Source organism: Rhipicephalus sanguineus, chromosome 2 (genome assembly GCF_013339695.2).
Source record: "Rhipicephalus sanguineus isolate Rsan-2018 chromosome 2, BIME_Rsan_1.4, whole genome shotgun sequence".
NCBI lineage: Eukaryota > Metazoa > Arthropoda > Arachnida > Ixodida > Ixodidae > Rhipicephalus > Rhipicephalus sanguineus.
Window position 1 is genome coordinate 216,674,311 of NC_051177.1, and position 23,738 is coordinate 216,698,048.

Sequence of the window (23,738 nt, forward strand, 5' to 3'; positions counted from 1 at the left end):
ACTTTTTAAACTTCACGGTCATATTTCCAAAATGTTATTAAACACTGCTGTGTCATGGGCAGCCCAGCCTGCACAACCTGTTCGTGCAGATTCTTCCTTGATTTAAAAGGAACAGTTTAGAAAAGCAAGTCATCTGATCACCTCTATGAATATAAAAAATCACCTGAAATTACAGTGATATATATATATATATATATATATATATATATAATATATATATATATATATATATATATATATATATATATATATATATATATATATATATATATATATACACAAGGCGGACAGAGTGAGCAACGCCAGCCCCGCCACTCGCGAACGAGTTCGTACGCCACTGTGTGCGACACAGTCGTCGTGCGGCCGAGCGACGTTGCGTGGGAGTCAAACGAGGATGAGAAACCTTCGAGCAAGCGAAGAAGATGGTCGCGCTGCGTCGTCGTAAGGTCGCTGGTGTGAAAGACCGCGGCAGTGACTGAGGAGGCGATGTCTCAAGGGCGGCCAGGTCAGCGGAGTCTTCCATGATGTCGAAAATTGAAGAAGATGGCAGTGGTTCGGCTCTCCCGCTTTCACGGTGGCGCAGGGTGACTGGTGCGGCCGTTGGGTTTGACACGTACATCACAGAGGTGCCAGAATTGAACTGAAGGACGGCAAACGGCAGTGGTAGTGATCGGCGGCGAAGTAGAAGGTCAGAGCGTGCGAAAAGCAAGGTGCCGTCGTTGACAGAAGTACAAGAGATGCTGACAAGAGCAGTAGAGCAGGCCGGTATAACGGTGTCTTCGGAAACTGCGATTTTACGACAAGAGTCTGTGTGGTCATTGATAATGTCTGGTGAAAACGGAAACAACTCGATTTCGACGCGGGCGCAATTGATGATCGCATGATGCGTGGAGAGAAAATCCCAACCTAATATTACGTCGTGAGAACATGACGGCAACACGATGAATTCGATGAGATAGACGACATTCTGTATGACGACACGGGCTGTGTAGGCGCCGGACGGCTCGACGTGCTGTGCGTTGGCGGTACGAAGAGATAGTCCAGAATAGTGGTGTCGTCACTTTTACGATTCGGAGGCAAATGCGGGCATCAATTGCTGAAAGAGCAGCGCCAGTGTCGACAAGGGCTAGCGTCCGTATTCCTTCTATGGCGACATCAATAACGTTCTTCGGGGAAATTTGAGGCCTTACACATTTCGCTGGCACCGCAGTTCTTGCCTCCTGAACTGCGCTAGTTAGTTTTCCTGGCGCAGAGGGCTCCGCCGTCGTTGCATGGGTGAAAGGGAACGGCGGTGAGGAGAAGGCGAACGGCGGGAGGAGAATGGTGCCTCGGTGACAGGCAGATTCGTGGTCGTCCGAATAACTACGGCAGGGCTGACGTGGCGCATATATACGTGACCCATGACGCATATTGTTGGAGACGTTCGGTAGACGAAAGCGACAGTAACGTGCCACATGCCCAGGAAGACCACAATGAAAACAAATAGGACGGTTGTCTTCTGTGCGCCAAGGATCCTCAGCTCGTGCGTACTGTACTGCTGGTCGGGCGGGTGGAGATACTGGCGGGCGCATATGCGGGCGACGTGGGCCGTAACTTTGTAGCACAGGCCTCGAAGCGACTTCAGCGTACGTCAGGGGAGTAGCTATTGGAGCGATGGAGATAAGGTGGAACCTGATCGGCTACCTGATCCCTGATGATGTTCTGGAGAGCGGGCGCCAATGGAGAACTCGACTGCCCGTGAACAAGCGGCATCAGCGAAAGCTGACGTGCAACTTCTTCTCGAACAAAATCCTTAACCTGTTGCAGCAGGGACGTATGATCGGGAGCAACAGCCAAGCTTGACATGGAAGTCGCGGGTGGCAGAGATTGGCGGGTGGCTGCACGTTGTTTGCGCAGTTCATCGAAGCTTTGGCAAAGGCTGACTAGGTCAGAGACTGTTGATGGGTTCCTTGACAGCAGCATCTGAAAGGCGTCGTCTTCGATTCCTTTCAAGATATGCTGAATCTTCTCGGCATCGGCCATTGCTACATCAACGTCTTCTATGTAGCTTGTGAAATTCTCACCGCTGTGCTGCGCACGAGCACGCAAACGTTACTCAGCTCGAAGCTTGCGAACGGCGGGGCGCCCGAATACCTCCGTCACGTGAGTTTTGAAGGCAGCCCATGCCGGGAGGTCACGTTGGCGGTTTCGATGCCACACGCTGGCGACACCGCTCAAGTAAAATGACAGGTAGTTAGGCTTTCCTGCGTCGGGGGTCCCAGCGCTTTATCGCGGTCGCTCGTTCGTATTCAGCGAGCCAGACTTGCACATCTTGCTCTTCTGCACGTTGAGGGAACGCGCGAATAAAACACGCATGCGCGAATAAAACACGCATGATTGATGAGCTCGCGCATAATGGTTGGGCCATCGAAACATGGTAACCTCGGTGAAGGCTCAACATTAGCTGTAACAAGTACAGCTGTTCAAAAATAGTTTTGTTTTCAGTGCTGCCCAAATAAGCGTTGTTTATCAGAAATATTCGCGACTTTTTAAAAGAAAATGACGTAAACTCCGCACAATATCTTCTATTGCAAGGTAAACAAGTCATTTGGGAAGATTGGCTGTTAAAATAGTATGTCTAGCTAAAGGCTTAGCACCGCTAACACGGGCAGTCGGCGACGGCATCGGCGATTTCGCTCGTTTGTATCGATGCTAGGAATCATTTAATTTTTCTATCTCTCAAATGAAGAGCAAGCTTTATTGATAAATAAGTGGGCCCACTAGCGGGTCGCTGTGAAAGCGTGAAACGTTAAACTCGGGGACGGGTTTTTCGAACTTCATAACACATTTTGAACTGTTCCATTGCACTATATGACAGGTTCTGTGAAAGAGCAGTTTTCATCTAATTTTTACGCATGCAGCATTTCTAACAGACGCCTCGTGACGTAACTGCAAGTGCACGAACAGTTCTGCCGGAAATATTAATGCTCCTGCAATTACTTTTTCAGGAAATCGATGAATGAGAGCGTTGCGCCTCCTGAGAAACGTCTTCAACATCTTGCAGCTATGAACACGCTCTCAGCAGCTGTCGATGGTGCTGTTGCACTTCCTGACGTCGGCTGGACAGCATCCATTCGGATAAAACATTGCACTTTTCATTGTCTCTCCTATAATACAGGGAAGCCATCCTATTTTCTGTATTCAACAAAGTTGTTCAATTTATGTGTACACACGATGCTGCAGAATTGACACGAGTCGTTGAATAAACTTGGTTGTTTCTTTAGACGTTTTCGTTTTTTTGTCATTAAGCAGACATTTTCGCTGAACGATATAACCAACCGTGTTCTGCACAGTGAGAAGCGAGCAAGTCTGGCACGTCGACGGGAGCATATATGAGAACGTTTATATAAACATACATTCATCAAGCGCCCAAATTCGATCGAAACACGCGCGCAGAAAAACCAATGCAACGCATTTTACACTTTCATGAACGTGATCACCGAATGGTTGCTTGCGAAACACTGAAGGCTGAAGTCTAATATAAGGAATCTTGCTACTTTGACTAACATGGCAGAACGCGCAGCTTCCAGACGGTGCCTGTTCATATATATCCCCGGCAATATTCACTCTGCCACATACTGGCGTGTGGTATAGTGGTTAGCGTACGCGACTGCTGATTCAATGGTCACGAGTTCGAATCCTGTGTGTTTGTTGTGAATTTTCTGTAGTTTACTTCTGAATTTATTTCTGTGTACTAATTCTATATGTCGTCTAATGCGTGTATCAACCTCCAAATTCTCGGTAATTCAACCAGAAACTGTAATAAATTGAATTTTTTTTATCGAGAAGGAGCAACTGTTAGTCCCATCAGGGGTAACAGTTCGTCCCTACGCAGCTACCATGCAAAAAGAGGAAAAATTCGGCAGATCCCACGTACCGTGGGAATCGATGTTATGCGAAGCATGCGCAGAAATTGACTGAGGCGTAATTTTTCACATTGAGCAAAACGTGACGGAATGACGCTAGAGAAATGTGCAAATGGTATACACACACACACACACACACACACATATAAGTTGAAGAGTCGCACATGTGCTATTAACCAGTTGTTTACAGTTGCGCAACGATGCCAACAGCAGCATGGGAAGCTGATATGTAGTGCTTATATTCTTCAATACTGGATAGCACGGATTCGAACAGGACAAAGAAGGAACACAGATGCACAGGACAGGCGCTACGCGCAACTAAGCTTTCTTCAGAAAATTTCTCTAAATACATACACAGCCGAGTGGCACGCGCAGGCGCCCTGCACGTACGTTACACTCATAGTTACAGTTGTTACAGTTGAGTTTCAGTTGTTATGCTTATACTTGTCCCTTATGACGGACAACACACGCACGTTTCACGACCTCGAGGGCATGTGCGGAAGGGTTTTCGACAGTTCATGAACAAGGTCATCATCACCGTGATCAGTGCGCACCAACAGCTCGACAGGACTTGTTATCGAATCCATTCGTGATCGCAGCTACGAGCGGTCTAAGTGTAGTGAAGTGCAAGGTATATAACAGCTGGTGGAAATCGCGGATGCTTCTTACGAAGAAATGATCTATGATAACGATGCCTCCTGTCCTGGACCTGGCAAGGAGGTCTTGTGATGCCCTGTTCCCATCTAAGCCATCTTTCATGCAGTGTAAGAAGCAGGCGTTGTTAGGTTTTGATAAATCAATGCTCAAGTCCCCGGCAACGATGAGGATTATGGTCCCCTCGGCAGAATTATTGTAGGAAGCACTGACCCCGATTTTTGCGCATACCACGTGATCCACGTTGCGGACCACGTGAACGAGTCGATGGTAGTCGAGTGTCTTCCAGGACTGTTTCGTCTTACGCTCCCTCAATTTCATTGCCTCCGCCGCGGTGGTGTAGCGGTTACGGTGCTCGGTTGATGAGCCGAAGGTCGCGGGTTCGATCCCAGCCGCGGCGGTTGCATTTCGATGGAGGCGAAATGATAAAGGCCCGTGTGCTGTGCCATGTCATTGCACATTAAAGAACACTGGTTAAATTTGGTTATCACTTTCCTCGTGTGTCAGTGTGTATGTTCGTGGTTACTGTGTTGGTTGAGACTATCAACTGTGGCACATACCCGCATAACATGAACTCCGGTATTCGGGTATGTACCACACATGACAGAGAGAAAGGGTTTCGTGACGTACGCGACAGGTATTTTGCGTTATTCATGTCATGACCAGTGAATCGTGTTGTTCATACATTCAGCCTATGCTATGCCAATTTTGGTATATTACAACCTGTGGAGACGACCAAGAGAGCGCCCAGACGTAGGCGGCTAGATAGATAGATACGTAGATAGAAACGGCCAAAGTGCCTGAGGTTCGCTAAGAAATGCTTCGCATTTAATAAATCAGTTACTCCCTAACAGGGGTAACTTTTACACCCGATATTTCGTCCCTCAAAACAACTGAGGACTAACAGTTCGTCCCCTGACAGTTACTCCCTAAAGGACGAATCGTTCATCCTTTAGGGAGTAATGGTTGTGGCAGTGCAGTTACCCCCCAAAAGGACGAACCACAGACCCCTTTTCGTCCTTTGCGGCTTAGAGTGAAGATTTGAAAATGCTCTTCACACGCCGTTTCAACACTCCGGAGCTTCAGCACGAAAGCGTGGTGGACGCCATTTTGAGCTCATCCGGAAAAAGCGGGAAGCTGCAGTCGGGTGCCATGTTGACGCGCACTGAATTGCCGAGGAAACAATTGAATTCTATGTAACTACTCGTCTACATTTTTTTTTTGTGACGTCTCTGAACCGTGCGAACGCTAACCGCCGAGAACCTTGAAGATATCTGAAGTTGAGAATGAGTGGTTTGCATCTGTTTTCATGTCGTATGGTGAAGGCTTGAAGAATTTCATTGAAGCATCTGGCGCAAACGTTTCATGTCGATGTACAGCAATCCCTGTAGATAGAACAAGCCCGACGCATGTGGGACCCCAGCTGGCTCCAAAACGTCTAGTCTAGCTCTATAGCTTTCTATTATATATAATGTTATCTCATGCGACATTTCTCAGGCTAGGTGTATAAGAGATCTTTGTATTTGAACAATTTTTTAAAGTGACTGAAACAATACACCTTCACATTTAAAATTTCTTACCGTATTTTTGTTCAGTCAGCTATTTTTATAACTTTAATGACATCTGCATATTTGTAAAGCATTTTTTAAATATTGCTCCTTTCATGCGCGAAATTGTGGAATAAGGTTTGTTTACCTGGCGTTACTTTTTTTTGAAATGTCTGAATTTAGCACAGTCTTCGCGCCCGTTGAACCTTGTTGCTGTACGCTATCTTAGAAGCGAAATAACAGTACTCTTTCTTTTGTTTCCCTTGCGCCTTCTTACCGTGTTCTGTCCACGATAAAGTACTAGTGGAGACTAACAAGTGCTCGAATGAAGACATGCGCATATGGCTCTAAGCCACTGGCGATCGTGAGTGAAAAGCTCGTATAGTGGTGAGCGAAGTGGTCACGTTACACGTAAGTATTGCAGCTGACTGCGCGAATAATTTACGTTTTTTCCGTACTCTTAATTCTTGCATGCATGGTGCTATTGCTCGCTTACCCGTGCTAATCAGTTTGTTTTCGTTTTTCCTCGTGCATGCTCATTTTGCACGTTTCTGCGCACGCACAGTTCCCCAACTCCAGCACCGGAACTACGCCGCGCGGACACCCATTTGACATATGAGTTCATGCATTCTCTTGCTGCCCCAAAACTAAAACACTGCTTAACCCTTTGGTGCCCACTGTTGCTCTGGGGCAACAACCCCAAAAATATTTTTTTCAGCAAACGCATCCTGTAGTGTGATACTGCTAGCGCTATCTGTGGAACGAGACAAAGTCTACCAAGCGTCCTAAGCGTAAAACAAATACACACAGATGGTAGCATCGCCTTTTCTTTAGTGCTTTGTTCGAGCGTCTGAGAATTTGCAACGCAAGCTCCGCACACGCGAATAAATTTATTCTACTACAACGGAACGGGACGCTACGGCGAGATATATTAGACTTAAAATTGCGCATAAGGCGTTGTAGAACATTTATGAACAGGCTGAATGGTGTGGCCGCATGTTACGCGTTAGAAATCTTCCCGCCAAAAGCGCTGTCGCTCAGGAGCAACATCGGGCATTTGCGGAGGTCCAAGACGATATAGGGTTTTACGCTTATTGTGTTTCCCTGCTTCACTGAATGTAAAGCCAGGCAATAACGTAATTTTATTTCTACGAAATACGATAAGTTATCGTTATAGGACAATATTCTTTTGTCTTTCATGTATAGATGACGATGTCAAAAGAAAAAAAAATGGGTGACAGATAAATACCGGAGCTACTCTTTCTTCCGGATGGTGAATTGTTCGATGTTGATTTTGAGAGCGACCCGGATGATCCCGAGTATGAAGCTAGAGATGATGACAGACTGATTGATTCCTCTCCGCTCGAAGTTGTGCTAAATCTTTGCGATGAACATCCGCCAGAAGAAGACGACGGAGGAATGCCACACAACCCTGTTGAAGATGTTCCGGAAATATCCCGCCACACGGCTGCACAGCACAGAAAATGAAAGAAAGCGTTCGCAAAAAATGGACAAAAAAAAAAGACTTTATGGTTGATGACAGAGCCTGGAAGGAGGAGCTGCCCCACCGCCCGACAATGTGCTAAGTCCATACCAGTACTCTTGTGCCTTTTTCGATGAAGAGATGGTAGACACACTGTGCTATCAATCAAATCTCTATTCTACGAAGAATGGCACCTGTGCAAAGATCACCAAGGAGGAGATGAGGAAAAATCTTTCCATATTAGTGATTTCGGGGACAGTCAGGGTGCCTCATTTCCGGATGTTCTTACAGTGTGGAACAAGATGGCAGTGTGAAACAAGTGGACGTGAGGTATGATGGCATGGACCACTGGCCAGAGTACAGCGAAAAAAGAACCGATGCAAGTTCTGCAAGTTCGCCTACACGTTTTGTACTGCGCTAAGTGCAACATGCACTCCTGCCTCCTTCCAAGCCGCCGCAACTGCTTCAAGGCATTCCATGTGAATTAGTGTCTCAAGTGCCCAATGTTGCTCAGGAGCAACACCTCATTACTCACCTATAAATACACATAATTTTTTCTGACAACGTAATTGGCATATTACGACATTTCTTTATGCATACCAGAGTTTTCTTTAGGTTGTGCACTGAAATATTGTTTTGGGCATCAAAGGGTTAAAGATGGGTAAGCCCCACGCCGCACCAATTTATTGAAGTTGAATAGACTTCAAGTGCCTTGCGTGGAAACCCAACGCAAGAAACTACAGCGCGCAGCAGACGCCCCTCGCTTTCCACGCGCTTCCCGAGCGCGGAAAGTCCACGGGTCCGCGCGGCGCGGCAGTTCACCGCAAAAGACCCACGCGGGAGCCGGCGCTTTGGGCACTCTCCCAGCATTCTAGGTCACTCTAGTTAGTGTAAACCAACGTTTATAGAAACCTGGTTCTACAAACGTTGGGTATATTCTAGCCATTCTAACCAAGTCACAGTCGTAGATTGCCTACGTAAAAAAAAAAAAAAAAGAGTCCGAAACCGAAACATAAGGGACCCCCGACAGGTGGCTTTGCACACTGCTATCATCATCAGCAAGCACAGCTAATAACGGGAATAACGAGCCTGAGCCTGACCAGCCTGACGTCGTCGGTGTTCCTTGGGGTGCTCGTCGCTAGCTGTTCCGTTCGGGCTGATGCGAATTGCCTGAACGTCTGGAGCACGTCGTTCGCGGGGTGATGGCGCCTGATACTAGGGGCCGTCGAGGCACTCGGTGAGTGCCTGTTGTAGGCGTCGAGTGGCCTGACCGCCACCATGATATTCAGCTCGGCCGACATGCTGAGCCAGCAGCAGCTGAAGCGGCTCTCGGAGCACAAGTACAGCTGCTCGGGCTCGTCGTTCGCGGACCCTTTGATGCAACCCTTCTGGAACTGGGTGACCAGCAAGTGCCCGCTCTGGCTGGCACCAAACCTCATGACGCTGTCGGGACTGTTCGTCAACATTGCCACATCGCTGCTGCTCGTGTGGTACAGCCCGACGGCCACGCAAGAGGTGAGCGCTTCTTCCATTCCGTCACCTGGGCTGCAGGGCCCCTCTCTTCCGTTCTCGCTCCCGCCCTTGCATCGGCGACCCGAAATGCTGGTGCCCAAAGCGTATTGCGCAACGGCTCCACCCTTTGCCGCCGCTCTTTCGCAATCTGCGTGCCCCGATATTTCATTTCAGTCCGCTGAATAAACGACGGCCATGTGACGAAGAGAAGGCTGGCGTGCGCGAGAATGTATGGCCGCGGAAGGTCATCGTTAATCCCCGACCGCTCGCGTGTTGTGCCGAAACACGTGCTCGCCTCTATCGCGGACGGCCCTGGCTTCGTGCCGGACTCTGTAATACATGCGTGCGAAAGTAACGTGACTCTGAGAATGTTGTCTGCCACAAGGGAACCGGTGAATTGTGATGGCTGAGGAGGCAACGCGGTTGAAACCTTCTAGCCTGAGCTGCATTTTCACCGGAGCCAGAAAGGTCTGGTCAACTGGTCGGCCAATCCTTATTGAAAGCATTCATAGCAGTCAAACGACTGCATGGCTGGCTCGCAGTACTTCAATCATTTCTTGGTTTCTCTTTCTAAATATGATCAGCCTACTCGTAATGAACCACTCTTTCGATTGTTGCCTTTTTGCGAACTACGGCATCACGTCTGTGTTATCGCTTTGTAAGCTGCATAATATGCAGCTTGCATCCACATAAGTACGCCAATATAGATATAAGAATAAAGCAGAAAAAAAAAACAAGAGCTTGTCATGACCATGCTGTTGAAATGTGCATATAATGTCTTTATCAAAAAGTTTCAACACACTAAAGCAGGCAGTGGCTATGCCACCAATGATGGCCTAGCATTTTGGAGTCGACTACAGCAATAGTTGAAAAAGAAACAAAGCATAAAAGTCAATTTAGAGTTTTGGTGCAAACAGTTTTCATTTATTTGACAAACTATGGTTTGTTACTAGGCAAGAAAATTGGGGTGCACATTTTGCCTTCTGTATCTTGCACGCAGGCTGGATGTGCACACGAATATTTTCGCGTATTTTGGTTGCTTAGGTGCAGAGAAGGGTGGTCATTCATGCTGTGAGGTTATTCATGATTGTCGAGAACGTTGCATAAACAAGGCTGGTTTTGTTTGTCAGATGGCATGCATTTATAGCACTGACATCACAAAGAGCACTATTGCAGCACGCAAGTTTTTATTTTTTCTGTGTATGCATTGTTCTAGAAGTGCAGAGAAGCTCATGTCATTCACTTTTGACTTCTCTCGAATGCACTTGCAATCCTTTTCTGTTGAACGACTGTGAGCTTGTCCAGAGCAATTTTGCCAACTTGTAGGCATCTAGTTTAGAACGGCATGGCTTCTTTGTTCTAATGGCTTTGCTGGTTTACCAGCTGTTCATGTGTTGGGGAGCCACTTTTTTTTGCGTTGTTTTTTTTGTCTGGTGCAGACATGGAATAACCTTGTTTGGCTGCTAAACACTGTAGTGCCGTCACTTTGAGGCCTTTTTTTCTTTGGTCATTGTTTGAGTCTCTTGAACTGACTCATCTCATAGTGGCTTATGCGAGCAATTGCGCATAAGCCAGCATGCAATTGAACACACCATTGATTGTGAATTGGTCTGCATTTGGTCAATGAAAAACTATGTGGAAGCTGTAAATGGACGTGTGTGCTTTTTTGCATTTCATTTTGGCCAGACCACGCGCCAGTCTTCAGACATTGTGCAGGAATTGCTTGGGCTGCATCTTGAATGATGCAGAAAAATTCACCCGAGCCAGGGAGTCGTGACACTGGGCTGAGTGACCCCTCTTGGGGGTGTCCCCTCCTTCTCATCCTTTGGCATTGCCAGATAGCCCTACTTGTGGCACGAGAAATGACATTTCTCTTCGCAAGGTGTGTTCCTTATCTGCAGTGGAGGCCTGTTGGGCCCTTGTCAAGAGCTTCCGCCTAGCGTGATCGTCCTTATCTCCGACCACTTGTGCTGCTCACTGGGACCCACGTGGCTTCTCAAGGAAGCGATGCTTGTCTTGGAAGGCAGGGTGTGGCTCTTGTACGTCAAGCAGCCAAGCAGGACGAGTCTGTGCTGTCAATTTTACATCTCAGCAGCCCCTCGCAATGTACACAAACAGGCACAATATACAGTCTTGGGTCTGCATGAGACCCAGAAAAGCGTTTGGCCAGCTCACCTCGTAGACAAGCTGTAGTAAGCAACAGTCACAGCCTTGGGAAATTGATACCAGTAGGAAACTAATGGCACCTACTGCAACACTACGCAGTGGCATCTTTCTCCACTATGTAATCTCTGCTGCCTTGTTCAGTGGTTTTATATTTAGATGCACAGCAAACAACTTTGAATGGTTTAAATTAGTATGGGTCTTTTCATTAGTGTGCCTCGTAACCAGATCATCGGTTTGGCAAATAAACCCCCCCCCCCCAAGAAAAAAAATTATTTTCAGCTGGAGTTGGGGCCGGCAGTAATACTAGAAGTTGCTCGATTATTAATCCCTCTGTACTGTCTGGGCCGCCGAGAGACACCGAGCGGCACATCTGGATTCCTCGGCAGCAACTCAGTGGCCGCTCCCATCGTACATATTTAGGGCCCACAGTATTCATGGCAGCTATGATAAATGTCCCAGTAGAACGGCATCTTGAATATGCTCGTGGCATGTGTCCTCTTCGGTCACCCTGCAAGAATCCTGCATTTCTCTTGTGAGCAGTGTGTGCACTATGATTTGTGTACATATTGATGTGACAGGCAATTTTTACAACCATTGTTTAACATTTTAGCCAATGCTTTCCCCTTACATTCTTGGAGCAGTTCCATAATAACTATGGTGTACTAAAATAATTTTCGTGTCTGGGGACGTGCTTTACGCTCTCTGATGTATGAAGGGTGATTCCACGATAGATAGAACATGCCTGTCCAGTTGATATTCTTGTTTTGCCTGGGTTTTTTATATGTTATGTGGGCACATTCAAAGCTCATGGAACCGAAAATTTTATTTCTGCGAAACTCTTCCAGCGCGCCAAAAAAATATTGCAGGTGTCGCGAAGATCCCGAGCCTATGACAGTAGCTTCTGGAGGTAGGCAACAAAAACAGCAGTGAAAAAAAATTGATGCAACGAAAATGTTTTTCTCAGCAATCTTCTTTTCCTGAACGCCTAAATAATCGGCACAGAATACTCGGACCTAGCCATGGGCCACGCGCATCGCATTTAGTGAACAGCTAGATCAAGTCGAAGCATTTATACTGAACAGTACTGCACACGTTCCCTCACTTCTGCGCTGCTGTCATGAATGAGTTTCCAGAACTGCCCATGGTTTCACATATTATGAGCAGGGGTGTCTAAACGCTTTGTGCTGTGATAATTTTTGGGCCACACTAGTCAAAATTCAGGATAATGTTCGTCTTGCGCCACCAGTGACCTCTGCTGTTCTCTACGTGGGAAAGCGCTTTAGTAAAGTGCAGACAAAACATCATCAATTGGGCAGCTTCGGCCACTAATGGCTTAAAGGGGTACTGACACAAAATTTCGCGGCCGAGGTAGCCTGCTGGATCGATTCCCATGTACGTGCGTGTACCATCTGCAAAATATCGACAGCGAATAAAGCTTGGAAGGTATTTTATATGAATTTTGAAGTTCGCGAGCGTGATCCAGCATTATAGGTCGCACCTGATGCATTGACACCCCCGGAGGTGACCCGAGGTGACCCCCCTACTTCCCCTACGTAACCGTTGGAGCCGGTACAAGTTATGATGACGTCGTAGCCGCCATTTCTGTTTTGACGCGCTTCCCGACGAATCGCTCCTCGCCAGCGGGTCAAACCTGAAGTGATTCGCCACATCGAAAATTCCTTCCATCCCCGCCGCAAGAAAATCGTTGCCATCAGACGACGATGAGCCCGACGACGACAGACCGTGCGTAAATGCGTCACTGTTCTGTGTGCTCACGTGACCGAGCGTTTCACTCGCTAGGTGGTGATAGTTGCATCCGGTGGCTTGTCGTTTTTGGAGCTCTGTCAAACCGAAACTGAGGCTGTGTCGGTAATGAGGAGCTTGTAATTAATTATCTGTCGCGCACTGCAGCAAACGATGTGCCGTGTTATGACTAACAGGCCCCCAGCAACACATTGCAGCAAAAAAACGCGGGGCGAAAATTTTTTGTCAGGACTCCTTTAATCATGCCGCACCGCACGTTTCCTGGCTGCTGAAACGCTGAGGTAAAGGTCGAGGTGATACAGAAAGACGTTATCTGCGATGTTGAAAACGTGATAGCGGGAAGCGAGATAAACGGCTCCGAAATGACTGAGATAACTTTTTACAAATGTTGATTAGGCACTCTGTGCATCGAATGGGGAAGATGGTTAGAGTGTACAGTACGGTCCACTCTTAGAGGGAACACGCGAGCGCGTGGCCGGCTGTCCGCGGAGCGCTAACTGCTGGCGAGATTTGTAAATGCAGCGCATGCGTATAGATTCATTACGGCGGTTCGTGCCCCGCGTCGTCTGCTGCTTCCATGCGCCAGCGCTCTGCGTGCGCTGATCCTTACCGCTTTTGTTTTCGAAGTTAGAAGCAAGCGATACCAACTCTGCCTTCCGCTTGTTGAATAGGCAGTTACTTTATTGTGAGAAGGGCAAGCTTAGTATATATGTTCGTTGCAGCGTGCTTCAATTGCCTTGTCTTTTATCGAAAGTGGCCAGTTGCTGTAGCAGTGTGTGAAAAATGTATAACTGGCTTGAGCAAGCTCTCGGTGCTGTTTTTCTTGAACAAATTGAATTTTATTTTCATTTAAAAGAGTATGGACGTGCACCAATCACACCAGCTTTCCATCCTTCAAAAGTGTTGCATATAGTTCTTGCCCCATATATCCTCTGTCGCAAAAGTATAATAAACGAGATGTCTCCTTCAAGTTTACCTCCTGGTATCATTCCGTGCACGCCTTATTTCATTGTGCGCATGTGTTGTTGTAACAGAATAATCTTGTTGTAAAAAATAGTCGATCTTAGGAGCTTCTGCGCATGATGCTTCAGCGAGCATAGAAACCAATCCTTTAAACCTTGCGAAAGAGTGCAGCTATAGACAAATGCGGATATTTGTTTTTCTGGGTGTTGAATGCAGAGTGACGGCTAGATAAATAGCACTCCGAAAAAACGGAACCGCCTTCTCGCGCTTTCCAGGAATTGCCTGGCGCATGGGCGGAGAAGTAGCAGACGACGCCGGGCGCGCGCCTCCCTTACAAGTGTATGCGCATGCGCCGCATTTACAAATCTCGTCACTAGTCAGCGCCGCGCGAGCTGTCAGCCACACACTCGCGTGTTTCCTCTAAGAGTGGACCGTACTGTACAATGCACGTATTGGAAGGGAAGCAAGCAGGCAGTGAGAAAGCACCTCCATAACAGCACGCCTGCTGGCTGTGGCATTTAGTTACAGATTAAGCTGGCCAGTCGCTACACACAGATGCTTTGTTTGGTGTGCAAGGCGAGTTTTGGCAAAGTCACGTTGGTGTCTTGCGTGCTCCTTATTAGCGAATAATGGCTGGGTAAGTTGAGGTTGTAGGCTGCAAACTGCGTATGCATTAGCCCTTCAGAGGGCGTCAGCAGCCCACCCCCACACATGCTAGACACAAATAAAATATGACATTTTTGTTTCCGACAAGACAGCAGAGCAATGTTTTGCTGCAGCAGAATGATTACAATTGTAGATTTACGCACAATGCAAGCTGATAACAACCATCAATCGCACTGAAGTGAGCACACACAGCAAGGGTCCTTTTGGCCTGTTATATCTCGTAAACAAAGCAAATGAGGATGTGTGATATTAAGACAGTGTTTTCACTGACATAAGTGCTCTTTGATAAAAAATTGTTGTCAAAATTGAGACCGGAGTTCTTATTTTACAGGACTAGTGGTGCGCATGTGTTGCTGGAGCGAAGCAGATGAAGAAGAGGACCTTGACTAGTCCTGTCCTCTTGTTACGTTTCTCATTTGTGCATTTCGCTCAGCGCATCTACATTACAATGCCGTACCAACTAGCCCAAATTGAAGCTCGCTATTTTTTTCTTCTTTTGTGCTGCCCGTAGGAAAATGATCTTCAGGAGAAATGTTGTACAGGGTCTTTTCTATATTTGACACTGTTTTGTAGTTTGTGTTTGAAATAGGAGAGGTGCCAAGACGCATCAAACTTGGCAGACTTCTTCGATTTGGGCCGCGTTTGCTATTTTTTCACATTTTTTTTCCTTTTGAGGATGGCATAAAAAAAGCATGGATGTAATTCACAGCAATACGTTTTGTTGGGCTAGTTGGTTCATGACTTTTGAAGGAAAAAAAATTCTAGCGCAAAGCAACACATGGACAGACAGAGAGAATAGCGCCAGTCCCGTCCTCACTGTCTGTCCGTGTGTTGCTTTGCGCTACAATTTTTTTTCCTTCAGAAGTAATTCACAGTAATGCGTATTGCAACCAGCAGAGCAAATTTTCGACAGAACCTTTATAGTTCGTGTTAAATTTGGCCGTGAAATCCGAAAATATTGCAGGGAGCAAAAACAGGACGCCCGCGCCGCCACCTTCAAATATTTTTTTTGTTGTGCTAGGAGCGTTTTTTGGTAATAAAATTTCTGGTTCTGTGCACTTTGAATGTGCCCACATTACATATAAAAAATCCAGACAAAACAAAAATATCAGCCGGACACGCATGTTCGATCTCTCGTAGAATCACCCTGAAACAGTGAGAGGATGAGACGATGGCATGGTAGCTGTCGTTTGCTGAAGTAAACTAAAATTATGAATGCTCTCGGCTGTGCAAAAATTATCTGCTTCCTTTACAACACCTTTTTTCCATAAAGAAATGGTTGATCCGACCACTATTTCTTTCTACAGCTGTGAATGTCTTTAGAAGATTGCCCAAGGCAGTGGTGAAGTCTTGAATTAAGTGACAGGGGAGACAAAAGCTTGGCTTCACATGTTTGTCTGCGATCGACATGACCTCTTCAGATGCCAATTAATTAAATTAATTCAGTTTCTTTGTGTTTCGAGTAGAGATTTTATTTCCTTTAGTTTTGTTTCATGTATTTTTTCTTGTTTTCTCTCTTTCTTGCCTTCCGGTGACGGGCTAGCAGACGCACGCGCGTAAAGGTCTTTCCTTTCTGTCTAGCCTCGCACGTCACTGGAGGGCTCACATTGTTGTGCAAATAAAAATTATTATTATTATTATTATTATTATAATACAGCATGTTTTGTATTTTTGATATGTTTTAACCCACTCCCCTCTGTAATGCTTCGGCGATTGAGGGTGACAAAAAACAAATCGATAAATTCTCTCCATTAAAACTTGGTTTACACAATCCCGAACAGTGACTGTGTGCCAATGTCGAACAAGTCAAGAATCGTAATTTCTCCCATGTGTTTCATCAAGTTCAGGCCTTTCCATAGAGTGAAAAATAAAAGTGTAAAGTTTACCTTATTGTTCCTGCTCATAGGTTTTTTTTTTTTTTCAGAATCAAGTAGCATTATTTTTTCAATTCACTGGCATTTCTTTATTTTGTAAATTGTATAGGGTGAAGAAGGCTTCACTGCATGGTCCATCTGCGGAGTCTCTGTCTGTGGAGTCTCTTTTTATTCCATGCAAAACTCCACAGAGTCTCTGGAGGATTTGTTGAAATGCTTCCCACTCTTTCAAACAAAGGAGAGGCGCGGACGAGAGGGGTCAGAAATGGTCTTGGGATGTTTATTATAGCTATTTTCACTATACTGCACGTCAGCAGCATAGAAAGGGTTAAGAATGTTTCATCTGAACGAGGGCTCTCTATGGGAAAATGAGAACTTTTCCATGCCTGGCATGTTTAGAAAGCATGATACACTTGAAAAACATGCTAATGTTAACATTTTACGATAAACTGGAAGAGAACCCTTTCAACTGCTTCTACTGAGGTACTGTGTGCAGGTTCGCAGCACACCTTTAATCACAGAAGCTCATTTTAAACCTGCTGCAGTTAATCTGTGCCAGCAAAAGTGCCAGAATTGGATATTTTTCGTAATTTCTCTGTCCAAGTCCAGGGACCAAAAGTTGGGTACTCATAGCCGTAAGAAAATCGCGGTGCCGTGTGTTTTCGCAGCCACCATCTTGTTTGATATTCGGAAGAGATGATGTCTTGAGAAAACACTTCATCATGCTTGCAATGCACAGATTCTTGTTATCCATCGGAGAACCCTCTTTTCATGCTTCTTTCTGACATTATGCTCCCTGAAAGCTCATTAATTAAAGGTGCAATCTTGCCAATTTTACTATGACGAGCACAAACATGTGTTTCGATTTTGCATATATGTGATGCTGAGGTTTGTAGAAGCATTTTTTGTAGCTCATTGAGATGTGTACTTGCTAATTTAACTTACTTGTTTAGAATGCAGTAGATATTTTGCTGATAAATATCAACCAGGTACCCGAAGGCCCCCTTATGTCATGGCGAGCTGGGACGAATGTCACTTTGCCCACTGTCTTTGACTTTTGTGCCTGCATAGGTAATAGTTGTTTGATATCGTGTCAAGGCAATCTGTTAACATGGCTCAAATTGCCTTTTTTGGCTAGCACACCTTCAGCTAGTTTAACTAGCATTGGGTTGCCTGCAGTTGCCGTTTCCTAGCTGCCAATTTATTTGTTTAGGTCAAGGCTCATAGGCATTAGAGAAAAGAAGATACATCCTTCGACGCATCAACACAAAGCACAGTTAGCAGAGCCAATGGGAGCGATGGGAGCAGTAAAGTGGTTGCAGTCGACGTTCGTCTCGTAAAGATGAAAGTATTGCTCGACGAGTTTTCATGGCAAACATGAAGTGTACGTAGGTAGGGAAATGTAAAATGATTTCTCCTCTCAAGACAGAGTTATATGTTGAGTTGGATCTGCATAGTTTTCTCGTGGTGCAAGAGGATGTTTGCATATGCAATCGGCGGCTGTGCTGCTTGGCAGCTGTTTGATGACCCACTCTGTCTGCTTTGTAGCGCCATCTTTTCCTCGTCATTACAATGGGATTTTCCCATTGATGGCCTGAGGGACGCCAGAAGCACCACTTCATCTTTTTAGGCTTGTAAGGCAATGCTTAATGCTATTCCATGCCACAAGAATACAAGCCAGACATCTGGGATTGAAACCTACTTGGTCCACTTCTGCGTAAAACTGATGCAGAGGGCTAGAAAAAAATTTTAACATCCGGTATGTAATTCTTGGATCTACTGTGTGAACATTTTTTTGTCTGAGTACTATTACTGACACGAGTGACTTTTGACACCATCCCTGAGGAACATTCAGAATTTTTAAACACATTTTTCGCTTCTGCTGCCGTGCTTTTCATGTTTTAAAGGTTGGTAGGTCGGCTCTGTGGTCATGTTTGGCAGAAAGGGGTAATTAGTAATGTACGTAAGGAAGGTTAGATGTCCGTTGCGTATTTGACACCAGTTTTTCACGGTGACGTCTGCAGCTTCCAGCGTGTGATCTTATTGTTGAACTGCTCAGACATGAGAAGGAAGCTTGCTTGATGGAATTGCTGGTTCTCTGTAGTGACATACTTCCCTGATTGCTGACTATTGGGCGCCATGGGGTGTAGAAAGAGCCATTGATGGGCGCAGTCCACAGCATAGCTTAATGAATCGTTAGCACCTTTTACACAGCCTGCCAACAGTACCATGACAAATAACACGTTGCCACCTTCTGACTCGCCACGGGCGTGTGAAAAAGCCGTAGAATCACCCTCCTCCCACGAGACACGACCGCACCAATCCCCAAAGAAAAACAGAAGCTGAATTTATCCACATGTCGTCTGAGGTCTTTAGGTGGAGTTGTTAGGAGTTGTTTTACTTGAATGCGCCCGCGCATTGATGATTCGTGACAGCGCGCGGTGTATATATTTACTGTGCTTATTTCGCAATAAACAATTGTTGGAAGTGGCGCTCCGTGTGTCCATTGTTGTCGCGCCTTACACTTAAAAAACTCATAAAAAGGTGTAGCTGTTCCACGTAATAATTTCAGAAAAAAAAAGACATGGCAAAAAAGCATTAGCGAGCTTCCTTCAACAAAAATGGATGCTATTAAAGATCCCTTCCTGATAGGAAATTCCTAAGAAGTCATCAGCTTCATCGGGAGTCCCTCGCTGCTTTGTCAATAGATGTCAAAGATCTGTGTTATTCTCTGCCTACTAATGAACTAATTTTCTTGCATTGAAGGAAGTATCGATTAGTTTGGCCGCACGTCATGTATAAGTGTTGGTGCTTTCTTACTCTATACCTCAGATCCACCTGTGTAAAATGGAACAATGAAATTTTTCTTCAAAAAAAAAAAACAGTGTTTCTATAAGTTCATGTATTGCCCCACTTTTGAGTGACCCGTTCCTAGCAAAGCTAGACAGGGCTCTTAGTGAGTGCCTTCGTGGAGCAGTGTTAAGAGAACTTTCCGGTCTTTCGATGACTATCTCGTGGTTTTGCAGTGCAACGCTGCAAACTTCCAAAGATCACACACGAAATGCCATGGGACAACACCATTCGATTCTTTGCTCTACGAGCTGCTAGCACAAAAACCATTGTTGCCATACACGCACACAAAGGTAGTCGAGAGAAGCATTGTTCAAACCTGTTTTTCCAACGCTTTGGAAAAATCTTGCAGTCATGCTGTCGCCAAAAGCTTTATTGCTCGGTACATAGACTCGCAACAGCAGGGTGTCCGCAAAAGCTGCTCACGCCAGTAGCGGAGACGATCCACAGAAGGAAGAAAAAGCCGCAGGGAAAATGTTCAGCAGGTGGAAATGGAAGCTGGTCAGCGAAACAGGATTTCCGTCATTCCATACATGCATAGAATCTCGCATCGACTTAATAGAGCAACATTGTGGTGTTCAAGTCGTTTTTTTGGCACCACATGAACTGTCATATCATTCACGTATCACCATTCTCGTGCAGAATAGGAAAGGCATCGCAAACAATACGTGGAATGCACCAGCAATGTCGTAAATTGAATCCCACTTTCATGCAGGGGATAGGCCACACGGGAAGGTGTCTAAATGACAGTCTTCATGAGCACAACAATAATGTACGCAATGCTAAAGAAGGCTTTCTAGCTATTCACTGCTGTTACTGTGGATGCACCCCCATGTTTGAAGAAACCATGATCATTGGCAGACATGAAGACCAACGCACTCGCGAAATCATTGAAGCTGCCCAGAAAGTGCATCAAGGCTCATCATGCATCAGCAAGGCCTGCAAGGTCTGTTTGTTGGGAAAAGAATTGTCATTTCTAGAGGAGCACGTGTGATTAAGCCAGGAAATCATGTCACGCTTTTATGTTTCTTTTGTAAAATTTCCCTAACATATATACGTTTTCATGTGCAATAAAATTTCAGTTGAAAGTCAGGGCTTGTCTGTGTCATTTACTTTTGTCCCTGTGTGAAAAAAATCACGCTGTTTCCATTTCAAAATGCAAAACCAACGAGCCCAAGGCTTTAATTTACTAATTTTCGGAATGATGAATTATTCACCTGTGCTTCCAGTAGGCATTGATTCTGGGAGATTTGAAATGGCCAGTGGGACATGCACAGACGTTCCTATTGTCGCAGCGCGATTGAGGAGTACACTGAGAAGTGAATTATCCCTTTCCTGCCCTGCCCACACAAACAGGCAGTGGGAGTGGGGTCCGATTACGCTGTTGCCTTGTACTCTTGAAGGCAATGCTCAAGTCCTCGTAGCCACAGACTGAGGTGAATCTGGTGTCTTGGATAACTGACACAGTGATACGATACTGGGTATTGTACTGCCCAACCTTCACTGTCTGTTTTGCCCTCTGGCGAGTCGCATACAAGTTCCTGGCAAATGCTGGGTCTGTCTAAGTGCGTTTAAAACGGCTGAAGATTGAAACAGCAACTGGCTTGTAGGTTCCACGGTGGGCGTTCCTGCTGTGTGCGCTTGGCCTCTTTGTCTACCAGACGCTTGATGCTTGCGACGGGAAGCAGGCTCGCCGTACAGGCACCAACACACCTTTGGGGGAGCTCTTCGACCACGGCTGCGACTCCATATCGACGGGTGAGTGGCATTTGATAAGATGCTGGGATTTAATATTGAAACGAGCTACTGCAACTGATTGGCGAGTAAGTTCTTCAAAATTTCACGAGATTGATGAAATGCTAGAATGTCATCCAAATGACAGATGCTCATAGCTGCTGAGGATACTGAACAAATCGGAGCTCCTGATGCAGTCTCTGGCTCTTGTGTACTCAGTACCTGTAGTATTACCCAACTTTTCATTAAAAAATTCAGATTCAGAATACGGGTTTTGTTCTAAGCTTTATTCCTCAGAAATGTCTAGTGAAGTTTATCACTATGCATTTTGTAAACAAAAATGGCTGCTTTTTCTTTTTTTTTTATTGACAGATTACAAGGCACATAACGCAAAATCTGTGCTGACAACAGGGCTTTTATAAGAAAGAAATGTGACATAGTGTGAAACTATCGTGACAGCTGCTATACATATGTTGCATATTAATTTATTAATTTATTTAGTATCAACAGCACCCAGACAAGCATTACAGTACAGAAAAAGAACAAACATGAAAATGGCAGGTTTACATAAATTTGTGCATGAAAAATGTAGATTATTCTATGCCAACACGCACATGCAGAGCTGTGTCACACATGTCACATGTATTAGAAAAATGAGATGAAAAAAAGAGCACAGAGCACACTGATAAAGGTTCATAAAAGGTAAATCACAAAGTGAAGAATAATTACAACAAAGTGTGGTAGTGGTAAATGGTACAGTACAAGGTGCATAGGAAGCACTAAAAGAGAACAATAGACCTTTTTCAAGCGATCCCAGAACCCCCTGCGGGCGCGCGAAGCACTATGGGAGAAGTGTGTACGGCGAGCCCGCCGGCTGTTCCGTCGCTCGCTGCTCGTTGGCGCCGTGGGAGCACCAAACGAAAAAAACGCGTCGCCGCTGGTTGCCTATTATTAAATCCTAAATACTACACATGTCTCAACGCAGCTGCATGTATCTCTACGCATGAAATGCGAAAGGAATGATGCAGTCAGTGTAGGTATAACCGAGCGGATGAATACCGGGTGTAGCAGTTAAGCGGCATGCGAGTTATCATGTGCCGATACATGCAGTCAGAACGGGGTATCGTGAGCAGTGTGAGCTGGAACACCGAATGCATATTTATTCAGTGATTACTTGTTCACAAGCCGCTATGACATTTAATGCCATAGCGGCTCGTGATCGCGTTTAACCAAACTGTAGAGAGGTGTTACAGTGGTCAGGTATACAGATGATTATTTGATTTTAATTAACAAGTCACGTGCTGTACAAAGAAGTGAGCACATTCTAAACGTGTTTAAAGAAAAAGGGATGGGACTACAATTCACTTGCGACATGCCTTGTTCTGATAATTTGCAGTTTCTTGATACATGCTTTCAAGTTTCAGTGCGGAGCATGTATGGGGCAGTATAGCCCGCGTTCAGCGAAATCGGTGTTTAATTTCGTGTCGGTGCATTCGAATATTGTTAAACGAGCAATTGTGATGTCATGATTACGCACAGCATTGGAAAAAAGCTTGCGCACATAACATGAGCAGTAGTTTCCAGCTGCAAAGTGATCAAAGAGGCAGGATATCCTGCGTATCGCTGTATCGGTTTGCGAAAATCTGTTTGCATGGCAAAGAAAGTTTAACACGGATGTCCTCCATCCGTAAATAATGAAGAAACTAGAAATATTGCAATTATTCCACATATGTATAAGAAGTCGCGTGGCCTGAAGAACGTAGATAAGCGATGTGGGTTGAAGGTTGTGTTTGCCGCCCCAAATAAGCTTAATCGCATTAAGGTCGCATGGGTCTGCGGTGGACAAAGAAAAATGCGGTCACAGGCATGCCAATTGTTTTGTTGATTGTGTAGGCGTTAATGGCAAATTTCTCTTTCTTGTGTCCACATGTACATTGGGCAGACTGGTCAGTGTATTAATACGCGCCTCAGCAAGCATCGAAATTCATTGAATGGAGCCGTCTCATCTCGCATCGCTATGTCAGTCATGAAAATGTAATCCCATCTTCGAAAGCACAGTAATTTTGTACCATGAACCTAATCGAACAACGCGAGAAATTTCGGAGGTATATCATGTCACAAATAACGCCATACTTTGTGTCAGTCAACCTTCTCAGTCGTTACAAGACAAGGAATTCAGCTTTATTAATCGACTGTAAGCACGCGCCTTGGTTGTTTGACTTTTTGTGCCTCTTTATGAGGCGCGCGACACACTCCCATTTTTGTATACAGTAGAACCCCGCTGTTACGTTCCTCACTGCTGCGTTTTCCCGGCTGTTACGTCGTTTTCCGCCGGTCCCGGCATAGCTCCCATAGGATACAATGTATTGGGAACCCCGCTGTTACGTCGTAACTGTCGGACCGTTCCCGTATGATACGTCGCGAAGTGCGCCCGGAGCCGACCGAGTACTATCGACCGAGTGACTACCAAAGAGAGCGGCCATGGTGCATTTTCACGCAGCTCGGCCTCGTTTGACCGTAATATTAGCCGCATGAGAGGGGCAAGCAACAGAATCTTTCAATTGATGCAAACAAAAGCATGGCCTTCGAGATTCGAATTGCAAAGATGGCGTCTATGACG

At 45.6% G+C, this 23,738-nt stretch overlaps 1 protein-coding gene across 7 annotated transcripts in view; it reads left to right on the forward strand.

Moving 5' to 3' along the window:
- The first annotated feature begins 8,678 nt into the window (after positions 1-8,678).
- LOC119384085 (cholinephosphotransferase 1) overlaps positions 8,679-23,738 on the forward strand; it is an 85,187-nt gene continuing 70,127 nt past the window's right edge. For 4 of the 7 annotated variants that reach the window (XM_037652372.2, XM_049412764.1, XM_037652375.2 and 1 more), the window contains exons 1-2: positions 8,680-9,104; positions 20,995-21,142. In XM_037652372.2, the coding sequence (XP_037508300.1) occupies positions 8,868-9,104; positions 20,995-21,142 (385 nt within the window). In that variant the 5' untranslated portion in view covers positions 8,680-8,867. Of the gene's footprint in view, positions 9,105-20,994; positions 21,143-23,738 lie in introns of all 7 variants that reach the window. The other 3 variants (XM_049412761.1, XM_049412763.1, XM_049412762.1) reach the window with 2 other exon arrangements.